Consider the following 13,003-nt stretch of genomic DNA (forward strand, 5'->3'; position numbering starts at 1 on the left):
CAGATTCCAGCCATCCTTGTAATACACAGTCATTTATCTGGTGATGTGTCTCATTGGTGGTGGTGGGGGAGTGGGTTCGAGTAATGGGACCCTTACCAATAACAAAAATAAGAATGCCTTGTGCACCCGGGTGGAGCTTTGGACTAACACACTTTTGCTCCATTCAGACTCTATGGGACTGCAAAAGATAGCCGAGCACTGTTATGTGCTATGGTTGGCATTCCCATAAAGCGGCACTGCCCATAGTCAACCATCTCTAATTGGGCACTCTCGGAATGGGAGAAGATCCCACCAGCTGGATCCTCCATCTACCAATCAGACACAAATCACCAATTCTGTGGCTAGATTATAAATTTTCATTAAGTAAAAACCCCTTTAATAGATATCCTTTTAAGAGTATAAAATGTATACGTTAAAAGTAAACACAAACACTGTGTGAACCTTGCCTAATAGATCACCCACAAAAGTCTATCCCCCATATAACTCAACAATTCTTTCCATTTAAGCCTGAGAGAGTTATGGAAAGAGGAACACAACACAGAGAAACAACTTGACTTTTCAAGGGCTTTGACCAATATTGGGTCCATAGTTATAGGGGTCCACCCCTAGATATCTTATCCCCTATCCAAAGCATAGGGGATAAGATATCTGATCACAGGAGACCCCCGCGATCTCCGTGCTGCACCCGGCGTTCGTTTACAGCGTTGAGTTCAGTGCCGGAGGCACGTGATGTCACGGACGCGCCCGCTCATGATATTTTGGGCCAGCAAAATAGTTGAGGTTCTCCTAGGAATTCTCTATCTCCTTTATTGTTAGATGGGCATATTAGCTCATAGATAAGGACAGATGTGTCTTGTACTGCAACTTCTTTGATGGTCAGCGATTGATCCATGGAGGTTCCACCTTTGGACCAGTAAGGGGGTTGAGGTTCTCCAATGAGCACTCCATCTCCTTCATTATTAGAAGGGCACATTGGCTCATCTGTAAGGGCAGGTGTATCTCATACTGCAACTTCTGTGATGGGCAATGATTGATCAATGGGGGTCCAACCTTTGGACCAGTAAAGGGGTTGAGGTTCTCCCATGAGCTCTCTATATCCTTCATTGTTAGATGGGAATATTGGCTAATCTATTAAGGCAGGTATGTCTTGTACTACAACTTCTTTGATGGTCAATGATTGATCAATGGGGGTCCAACTTTTGGGCCAGGAAAGGGGTTGAGGTTCTCCCATGAGCTCTCTATATCCTTCATTGTTAGACGGTAATATTGGCTCTTCTATAAGGGTGAGTATGTCTTGTACTGCAACTTCTTTGATGGTCAATGATTGATCAATGCAGTTTGACCTTTGGGCAAGTAAGGAGGTTGAGGTTCACCAATGAGCACTCCCCCTCCTTCATTGTCAGATGGGCATATTGGCTCATCTATAGGGTAGATATGTCTCGAACTGCAACTTCTTTGATGGTTAATGACTGATCCAAGCGGGGCCGACTTTTGGGCCAGTTAATGGGTTGAGGTTATCTTCTTCATTGTTAAACGGGCATATGGTCAGGTGTGTCTTGTTCTGCAACTTGGCACGGCTACCCATTTGGACAAGCTGGTTTGACTGTACCCTAGACCCTTCATTAATGGGTACTGAAGTTCAGTGCTCCACAGATCAAGCAGTGATTGCCTATCCAACAGATAGGTCTTCAGTCTCTGGTCAATCTATGGAATATTCATACACCTTGTCACAGTAGAAAGGATTCCTTGTGCCATAGACATTCCTTGTGTGTCTCCATACTGGACTATATTCTTAAGATACAATCCCCTACTAGATATGTTTCTGGGGTCATACCTCTGAAAAACAAAATGCAAGGGAACATGGTGGGAAATGGGAGACATCCCGAGGTCCAGTAGGGTCTCGTAGACCTCTATGGTTGCTGCATTATGGTTCCTTACTACTAAAGTCTTATAGAGCTTTAATACAGTGATGTGCCTGATGTTATAAAGCATCCACCCTACCTACCTGGAATGGATTCCTTGGCTGACCAGTAGAACTACATTGGTACACCATATGGCCACTATGTGTTTGCCCATATACTAGTGTTTCCAACCAGCGTGCTTCCAGCTGTGGCAAAACAACAACTACAAGAATACTTAGAGTTGTAGTTTTGCCACAGCTAAAGGCATTCTGGTTGGGGAAACATTGCTATATACAAATACCGAAAATGGGCATCTCCACAAAACAAAAACTCCATGTTGGATATTTTTTCAAGCCAGGTCAAGTAAAAGGCCCACCACTGCTAGAAGATCTTGGCACACATCATTGTCCACTATTGGGTACAAAACCCCTTAGAGACAATTCTTTGTTGACCCTAAAAATGAAGTTGATTGGATGTCCACCTAAAATTTGGAATAGAAGATGTGCCATAACCATACCACATCCAGGGTACTACAGAAACCAGGGCAAAGTATTGGACCACTGGGCTTGGAAGAGCCTAGGAGACCTGGTAAATCATCAATTGTGGGGTACAATGAGACCAATGGGGACCATTATAGTAGGACCCACATATGTCTTGCACCAGCCACATTGGTCTTGCCAGGGAAAACCGCTTTGCTGGTTTCTTCTTGGCATCTTCAATAGACATCCTCATTGGTTTAGAAGACTCAAATACTCTATCTTGTTCCCACAATTCTGTATTTCTTAGAAGTGGGTATACAGGTGGCCATGTCTCTACTGGGTAATTTTGGGAGAATAGCCATGACCAAGGTATCCTTGTGGACCCCATACTAACTTCTCGAGTTCTTAGATATTGAACCTTTTGTAGGGTCATGCTCAATGCAATTGTCTACCCTGGCCACCGCCATCTTGACCCCATATTTACTTTACTCAAGTTCTTGGATATTGAACCTTTCGTAGGGTCAAGCTCAATGCAATAGTCTACCCTAGCCACCGACCATCTTGACCCCATATTTACTTTACTCAAGTTCCCGGATGTTGAACTTTTTTTTATGGTCGTACTTGTATGGTCAATGTAATTGTCTGCCCTGGTCACCGCCATCTTGTTTCTTTCTTTGGTCGCGTCCACAGACTGATAGGATGACGTCAATCATAAGACCCTATGGACTTCTCCTGAATACTTCTCCATTGCCTTGGAAACTTCAGATAACATTTTCCACCTACGGTTACATAAAAAGTTGCTTTGTCTTCACTTTCGCAGCAGAATGCCTCGGCACACAATGTCAGCACAGATTCGGAATAATAAAACAATCTCTTTACTGAAAGGCATTAACAGCATCAATAGGAAGAGCTCAGCGCCTCTCACGCATTTCAAATCTGTGGAGTGAATAGTCTTTGTTGGTGTCACCTAAGGGCCCTTGAGGACCGGTTTGCCGAGGGTTAATCTATTAAAGGAGGCAGCAAGATTCTGGAATATGATACCAAAGTTTTGTTGTGCAGCTATATTGATTTTGTAATTATTTTATTTTTTACTTTGTGTTACCGCATTCTACTGCCGAGGGGATGTCGGAAATTGCCATTGTTGAACGATCAGGAATAGCGCATCATAAAGATCACCCTCCATAACAATGACTGGATGACTCCTATATATAAAAATACATTTCTAGACTGTAGAAAAGTTCTTCACACTCCTCAGAGGTGGAGCTTAAAGCTCCACTGTGATATCATAGCTCCACCTACCAGGTGCCACTTAAAATACTAATATCTAATGTGACAGTGGGGCTTTTGGACATCTAGGTTCAAGTGTGACTGATACCTCTGCACGCCCTATCTGTGTCCTTCGGACAAAGATTCAAATTGATGCCCCCAGCCCTATAGCCTATCCCCGTGCTATAAATGTACAGTGCTGCAACAAATAACTTCCTGCACATTTACAATGTAGCTATGAAGTGAGCATAGGAGTTGCACTTGCTGCATAGCAGGTGAGTTCTGGCAGCTATCAGCGGCCAGGGACACACTCATAATGGCTGACATCAACGATCATGCTGATGTCCACCATTAAAGGGGTCTGACTACAGTGCTCTCTGCTGACACCTCTGTCAATGTCAGGAACTGTCCAGAGCAGGAGAGGTTTGCTGTAGGGATTTTCTCCTGTTCTGGACAGTTCCTGACATGGACAGAGGTGTCAGCAGAGAGCACTGTGGTCAGAAAAAAAAAAAAAAAATTCAAAAAGGAAAAGAACTTCCTCTGGAGCATACAGCAGCTGATAAGTACTGGAAAAATTTGGATTTTTAAATAGAAGTCATTTACAAACCTTTCTGGCACCAGCTGATTAACATTTTTTTTTTTAATCCACCGGAGTACCCTGTTAACTCTGTAGATGGCATGATCAATGCTGATCATGGCATGTTTAGTCAAAGTTGAGGTGCCTGTGGAGTGACTGGGCTCATTGAACTGGTAGTGGGGTCTTTCATTCTGCTTCTTAGGCCATGACAGGTTTTTAAACAAGCCTAGATCTGCACAGGTGCTGAAGTCAGCTTGTTAATGGGTGTTAAAACTAGTTGAAAGTTAATCTGCTAGAGGGGTTTAGAGGACCCGGACCTTCAGATGGCAGCCATAAAAAGACAACTTTGTGACAGTGGTGTGAGGTAACACCTTCAAAGTTTGTTTTATCGAGTGGCCGGTAGTAAGACACTTGTCTAGTGAGGGCCACTTAAAGTGTTTTGTTACTGCTGGACAAGCAAGTTTTGTTTAGTTTTGTCATTATGGCTTTATTTTGTTATTGGACAAAAAACTACAGGAGAAGCCCTGCGTGTGAACTGCGTCACTGTCTCTGACTGCTGTTTACTGCCACTTGCCTGTCTGTATAGACTCCCAGAACCCTTACAATATGCAATGCAAATGTACGGGCCATTACTTTGCAAAAATCACCCTTATTCATGAGTAGAGAATGTATAACGGAGCACTCACCAGTAAGGGTACATTCACACCACGTTTTAGCAATACAGTTCCCATTTCAGGTTTTTGGATGAAAAACTGATTCCTCAAAACTGGACTAAACTGTATCAAAACGTGTGCACAAATTTTAACCCGTATACGGTTAAAAACTGTATACAGTTTGAAAAATGATGTCCGGTTGCATCCGTTTTTATAGAAAAAAACGGATAAGTTTTTAACATTTCACTCCATTATGAATAAAGTTTCACTTGTTTGATTGAAATTCAAAGAAAAAAAACTGTGTAAAGTCAAAAACCGTATGGTGCAAACCGGATGGAAACGTACGCACATACGGTTCTGTACAGTTCCCATTGACTCCCATCTTAAAAAAACGTATACGGTTTAATACATTTTTTCACCCAGACCAAAAAACGTGGTAGACTACGGTTTTCGGTGCGGGGAAAAAAAAGAACAAAACGTACAAGACGCAAAACGGATGCAACCTGATACATCGTTTGGCATACGGTTTTCAATACGGTTCCGTACGGTTTTCACATTGAAAACGTATACGGGAACTGTATTGCAAAAACGTGGTGTGAATGCTGCCTAAAGCTGAAGTTCCAATTAGGGATCGACCGGTGATAGGTTTGGCCGATATTATCGGCCGATATTTACGATTATGGACGTTATCGGTATCAGCAATTAATGCCGCGCCCCCCCCCAGCCAAAGACCACCGCCACGGCCGCTGCCTTATTGCCTCCCCCATCCCCGTTTTTTTAAATTCCCGGGATCCGCGCTAGTTCTGGCTCCTGCGGCATCCTGTGCTGTTGCTGTGCGCTGCGCAATGACGAGTAACGTCCTCAACACGACATCACCGTCAGTAACACAGTGACAGCTCAGGATGCAGCCGGAGGCAGAAGAAGTGCGGACCCTGGGAAAAGGTAAGTATAAAACCGGGGATGGGGGAGACAATGGGGCAGCGGCGGTGGTTGGACTCAGGACCGGCAGTGGAGAGTGAAGCGGGCAGCGGCAGTCTCTGGCCAGAGGATAGGCAGGGGGGGGGGGGTAGCGGCAGTGGTGGAGGACCCCAGGACAGGCACGGGGAGAGAAGCTGGTGGCGGCGGCGGTCTCTTGGGGGGGGGTTGAGAAATAGCTGATAACTTATAACGGAATATCGGTATAAATTATCGGCTATCGGCCTGAAAGTTCACAGATTATCGGTATCGGCCCTAAACAAATCAATATCGGTCGATCCCTAGTTCCAATCGTAGTACAAAAGTCCTCTTCGGAACGAAGCGGGGAGGTGGCAGATGGTACCGGGGGAGTTCAGATGCTGGCCACGGACCGTATCACGCCATTTGGCGCTTCGTCAGGCCGCACTCGTGCGGCCTGACGAAGCGCCAAGTGGCGTGATACGGTCCGTAGCCAACATTTGTACTCCCCCGGTACCATCTGCCACCTCCCCGCTTCGGTCCGAATAGGACTTTCGTACTGTGATTGGAACTTCAGCTTCATGGGTGAGTGCTCCGTTATTTATATTTCCATGGACTTTATTTTCTAGTTTATTTTCTAGACCTAGTCTTTGAGCGGTCTTATTAAAGGGGTACTCCCGTGGAAAACTTTTTTTTTTTTTTTTTTTAAATCAACTGGTGCCAGAAAGTTAAACAGATTTGTAAATCACTTCTATTAAAAAAAAAAAAATCTTAATCCTTCCAGTACTTTTTAGGGGCTGTATACTAAAGAGAAATCCGAAAAAGAAATGCATTTCCTCTGATGTCATGACCACAGTGCTCTCTGCTGACCTCTGCTGTCCATTTTAAGAACTGTCCAGAGCAGGAGAAAATCCCCATAGCAAACATATGCTGCTCTGGACAGTTCCTAAAATGGACAGCAGAGGTCAGCAGAGAGCACTGTGGTCATGACATCAGAGGAAATGCATTTCTTTTTCGGATTTCTCTTTAGTATACAGCCCCTAAAAAGTCCTGGAAGGATTGAGATTTTTTTATAGAAGTGATTTACAAATCTGGTTAACTTTCTGGCACCAGTTGATGTAAAAAAAAAAAAAAAAAAGTTTTCCACGGGAGTACCCCTTTAATACATCCATTGATGGCGTATACATGCTTGCAGTGCCGACTACCTTCTCTTTTTCTTTCTTGGGACTGTTTTGAGTCCTTCTAATTCGTCTTTGGCTCTATTGGGTTACATACATCCCCTCCCTCCCCCATGGCGAGTCTATACATACTGCAGCTGCAAAGACTCTCCGACATCCGTGTTCTCGGTTAATTATAAGACTCTTAAGATGCCACAAGCATCACTTGTGCGGAGCAGGAATCTCAGCTATGTCTACGATTAATGCAGAAGTCAGCGCCTCTAGTGCGAATACTATAATGGGCGAGACATTGAGATTCCAGCCGGCGAAAGCGCGATGCGAAGGTTCTAATAAAAGAACCTGCGGCAGCCGGACTGATCGCCCTTCACAATGTTCTTTCAAGTGTTCTGCCTGCAGTCCGCTATTTGTAGTCAGTCCTGAGCCCCCGCCGCTGCTCCGAGACTTTATAGTCGTTCCAGAATGAAATCTACTTCACAACAATAATTTCACGTATCCGCCGCATTACCTGCTCAGAACACAAATTATTACTGTAAAAAAAAAAAAAAAAGAATAATATGAAGGTTACAATGAAAATTTGTGCACATAAAGAAAGTATAAAAAAAATAAAACGAAAAAAGAAAGGAACAATAATTATAGTAATTAAAACTAGCTCTGCCCCTTATGACCTCTAGGTGGCAGCACAATGAGTTCCTTTTCACATCATGTTAAAGTGTAGTTTGTAGATTATTACAAGTCAGTATTGTACATACCTCTACTGTAGATTTGCATCATTAATTAAATTCCCCTTATGACCTCTAGATGGCAGCACAATGAGTTCCTTTTCACATCATGTTAAAGTGTAGTTTATAGATTATTATAAGTCAGTTTTTTTTTTTTTTTTTATCTAAAGCCGAGGAACGTGCTTTCGATTCACCCAAAGTGCAAGAAAAAGTGCAAACGTGTTACACTAAAAAAAACGTGCACAAAGGATGCGGTCTATCGCAAGCCCTTCTCCGATAGGAGAGAGGCCCCCCAACAAACCTTACCCTTCGCCTCCGGACCAAAAGGTACCTGCGAGGTTCCAGGTTCGATGTCCCTTTTCGCCAAAGCTACTAGGGGACCACAAATGCTCCCGGCATCCCCCTTGGCGTTGGCCAAGGTATCTGCCCGCAGAGCCGATTACGGTAGGTACCCTGCCAAATTATTATAAGTCAGTATTGTACATACCTCTACTGCACTTTAGATTTGCATCATTAATTAAATTCCCCTTATGACCTCTAGATGGCAGCACAATGAGTTCCTTTTCACATCATGTTAAAGAGTAGTTTGTAGATTATTATAAGTCACTATTGTACATACCTCTACTGCACTGTAGATTTGCATCATTAATTAAATTCCCCTTATGACCTCTAGATGGCAGCACAATGAGTCATTTTTCACATCATGTTACAGTGTAGTTTGTAGATTATTATAAGTCAGTATTGTACATACCTCTATTGTAGATTTACATCTTAAAGGGGTACTCCGGTGGAAAACTTTTATTTTTTTTATTTAAATCAACTGGTGCCAGAAAGTTTAACCTATTTGTAAATGACTTCTATTATAAAATCTTAATCCTTCCAGTACTTATTAGCTGCTGAATACTACGGAGGAAATTCTTTTCTTTTTGGAACACAAAGCTCTCTGCTGACATCCTGAGCACAGTGCTCTCTGCTGACATCTCTGTCCATTTTAAGAACTGTCCAGAGAAGGAGAAAATCCCCATAGAAAACATATGCTGCTCTGGACAGTTCCTAAAATGGACAGAGGTGTCAGCAGAGAGCACTGTGCTTGCGATGTCAGCAGAGAGCTCTGTGTTCCAAAAAGAAAATAATTTCCTCTGTAGTATTCGGCAGCTAATAAGTACTTGAAGGATTAAGATTTTTTTTATAGAAGTAATTTACAAATCTGTTTAACTTTCTGGCACCAGTTGATTTAAAAAAAAAAGTGTTCCACCGGAGTACCCCTTTAAATTCAATTCCCCTGATTACCTCTAGATGGCAGTACAGTGGGTTCCTTTCCACATCATGTTACAATGTAGTTTGTAGATTATTCTAAGTCAGTAATATACATACATTTAAACTAGATTTTAATCGAAAATGCTATACCTCTTATGACCTCTAGATGGCAGCACAATTAGTTCCTTTTCGCATCATCACATCTTCAGATACATAAATAAAAAAGCAAATGAAAAACAAGTAATAACTGCATTATAGACAAAGAAAAGAAGGTATGTACAAGAGGATAAAGGACTAGCTGACTTCTTCAATTGAGAATTCTGTTCAGTATTTACATAAGAAAATGAAAGAAAAGGACCTCAGTTAGGGAGGAAGATGGATGAATCATTTGATGCATGTGCCTTGACAGAGGGATTGCATATCAAATAAGATAGGGATAGGCATAAGGCTATCCTTTATATAAGATAGGGATAGGCATAAGTATATCCTTTATATAAGATAGGGATAGGCATAAGTATATCCTTTATATAAGATAGGGATAGGCATAAGTATATCCTTTATATAAGATAGGGATAGGCATAAGTATATCCTTTATATAAGATAGGGATAGGCATAAGTATATCCTTTATATAAGATAGGGATAGGCATAAGTATATCCTTTATATAAGATAGGGATAGGCATAAGGCTATCCTTTATATAAGATAGGGATAGGCATAAGGCTATCCTTTATATAAGATAGGGATAGGTATAAGGCTATCCTTTATATAAGATAGGGATAGGCATAAGGCTATCCTTTATATAAGATAGGGATAGGCATAAGGCTATCATTTATATAAGATAGGGATAGGCATAAGGCTATCCTTTATATAAGATAGGGATAGGCATAAGGCTATCATTTATATAAGATAGGGATAGGCATAAGGCTATCATTTATATAAGATAGGGATAGGCATAAGGCTATCATTTATATAAGATAGGGATAGGCATAAGGCTATCCTTTATATAAGATAGGGATAGGCATAAGGCTATCATTTATATAAGATAGGGATAGGCATAAGGCTATCATTTATATAAGATAGGGATAGGCATAAGGCTATCCTTTATATAAGATAGGGATAGGCATAAGGCTATCCTATATATAAGATAGGGCCAGTGACTGATAGTATTAAAGGGGTACTCCGCCCCTAGACATCTTATCCCCTATCCAAAGGATAGGGGATAAGATGTCAGATCGCTGGGGTCCCGCTGCTGGGGACCCCGGGGATCGCTGCTGCGGCACCGCGCTATCATTACTGCGCAGAGCGAGATCGCTCTGCACGTAATGACGGGCGATACAGGGGCCGGAGCATTGTTACATCATGGCCCCGCCCCTCGTGAAATCATGGCCCGCCCCCGTCAATATAAGTCTATGGGAGGGGGTGTGGTGGTCGTCACGCCCCTGCCATAGACTTGCATTAAGGGGACGGGCTGTGATGTCATGAGGGGCGGAGCCATGACGTCACGCTGCTCCGGCCCCTGTATTGTCCGTCATTACGCACAGAGCGAACTAGCTCTTTGCAGTAATGATAGCGGGGTGCCGCAGCAGCAGTCCCCGGGGTCCCCAGCAGCGGGACCGCGGCGATCTGACATCTTATCCCCTATCCTTTGGATAGGGGATAAGATGCCAGAGGAGGAGTACCCCGTAAGAATATTGGGCAGACTAGATGGACCAAATGGTTCTTATCTGCTGACAAATTATATGTTTCTATGTTTCATCCTGTTACAATGTAGTTTGTAGATTATTCTAAGTCAGTATTGTACATACCTCTATTGTAGATTTGCATTAAAAATGCTGTTCCCCTTATGACCTGTAGATGGCAGCACAATTAGTTTTTTTTTTTTTTCCACATCATTTGACGAAATTACTTACACCCAAAGAAAAAAAAGATACTGACAATGTCCCAAGGATCATTGGTACCTTTGATGAAAAGGCAGAAGAAATAAAAAAAGATCTTCGATACATATTGGGGCATATTGTCAGCAGATAAAAATTTGGTGGACCTGATCCCTAGATTACCCATAATCACATACAGACGTGGTAAAAATGTAAAAGACAGATTAACCCATAGCTACTTTGAACCAGAACTACAGAATGAAGGATGGCTTGGTTCGAGTAAACCAAAGGGCACATACCCGTGTTGGAGGTGTTGTGTCTGTCCCTTCATTCTTAAAGGGGTATTCCAGGCAAAAGCTTTTTTTTTATATATCAACTGGCTCTGGAAAGTTAAACAGATTTGTAAATTACTTCTATTAAAAAATCTTAATCCTTTCAATAGTTATTAGCTTCTGAAGTTTTCTGTCTAACTGCTCAATGATGATGTCACGTCCCGGGAGCTGTGCATGATGGGAGAATATCCCCATAGGAACTGCACAGCTCCCGGGACGTGAGTCATAAGAGAGCAGTTAGACAGAAAACAGCAACTCAACTTCAGAAGCTAATAACTATTGGAAGGATTAAGATTTTTTAATAGAAGTAATTTACAAATCTGTTTAACTTTCCGGAGCCAGTTGATATATAAAAAAACGTTTTTGCCTGGAATACCCCTTTAAGAGTAAAAACTTTGTGAGTGCCCATACTAAAGAGAAATTTGACAATCGTCACTTTGCGAACTGTGACACGGAAGGCGTAGTATATTTACTAAGCTGTGGATGTCCTCGTAACTATGTAGGGAAGACATTTAGAACTTGGAAAAAAAGACTACAGGAACACATAAGTGATAGCAAACATGCCAGAGAGACACCGGCAAACATTCTGCAGAATTTCATCAGAGTGATATTCAAGTCATAGAGGTGATACCATCACCCAAGAGGGGAGGTAGTTGGGACAGATTATTGTTAAAAAGGGAAGCGGAATGGACGTTCAGACTGCAGTCTGTGAAACCGTGCGGTCTGAATGACTCCATTTCCTATACATGTTTTATATGAGTTCAATCTTGTTTCTGTTCGAGGTAATTGAGTGTACTTGATGAGTGCACTAATGGGGCCCCCCTCATTAATATGGTAGTGTTAGTGCTAAATATTACATTAAAGGGGTATTCCAGGCCAAAACTTTTTTTTATATATCAACTGGCTCCGGAAAGTTAAACAGATTTGTAAATTACTTCTATTAAAAAATCTTAATCCATCCAATAGTTATTAGCATCTGAAGTTGAGTTGCTGTTTTCTGTCTAACTGCTCTCTGATGACTCACGTCCCGGGAGCTGTGCAGTTCCTATGAGGATATTCTCCCATCATGCACAGCTCCCGGGACGTGACATCATCATTGAGCAGTTAGACAGAAAACTTCAGAAGCTAATAACTATTGGAAGGATTAAGATTTTTTAATAGAAGTAATTTACAAATCTGTTTAACTTTCCAGAGCCAGTTGATATATATAAAAAAAAAAAGGTTTTTGCTTGGAATACCCCTTTAACTGTGATGTGTGGTACTATCACTGCTATACATATACATTTCTTCACATTTTTGTATATATTGAATTACCAAAAAATTCTACATATTGGCCCTCATTTACTTAGAAAATCGGGTTGTAAGTCTCTCTTGCTTTCTTACCCGACTGCTTTTTTCCCCTGGTATTTATTATTATGTCGCATCCTGTTTGTCGCACGTGGGTTTTGTTGGTTTTGGTTTCCAACTCCTCTGAGCTGTCGGGAAAAAATCCACAAAAATTCAACAAATTCGGGTTGGAAACCTTTATAAATACGTGGGAAAGCTCAGAAATGTCGGGTTACGCCCCTTTTTCGGGTTTGGGAGAATCCACATCGGGTCCGTCGGGAAAAAATGTTGCATTGTGTCGCAGACAAAGATGCGCCAAAAAAACCCGACAAAACAAGTCGGGTTTAGAATAATAAATGAGGGCCATTGTCTTCTGTCATCTAGTGTCATTCACTATTTTAGTATAGCCTCATTGTAGGCGGACCTACTCCTTCCAATACAATCTTCTTGCATAAACCTGGAGAGTCCCGTAATGGGACCGGTAGCTGTAATAGTAAACCGTCAGCCG

General features: G+C 42.0%; 1 protein-coding gene across 1 annotated transcript in view; it reads left to right on the forward strand.

Annotated features, from left to right (window-relative positions):
- The first annotated feature begins 1,229 nt into the window (after window positions 1-1,229).
- Window positions 1,230-13,003, forward strand: part of ARHGAP31 (Rho GTPase activating protein 31) — a 91,416-nt gene continuing 79,642 nt past the window's right edge. The window contains exon 1 of the mRNA XM_056560225.1: window positions 1,230-1,283. Within this exon, the coding sequence (XP_056416200.1) occupies window positions 1,230-1,283 (54 nt within the window). The remainder of the gene's footprint in view (window positions 1,284-13,003) is intronic.

Source organism: Hyla sarda, chromosome 2 (genome assembly GCF_029499605.1).
Source record: "Hyla sarda isolate aHylSar1 chromosome 2, aHylSar1.hap1, whole genome shotgun sequence".
Classification (NCBI taxonomy): domain Eukaryota; kingdom Metazoa; phylum Chordata; class Amphibia; order Anura; family Hylidae; genus Hyla; species Hyla sarda.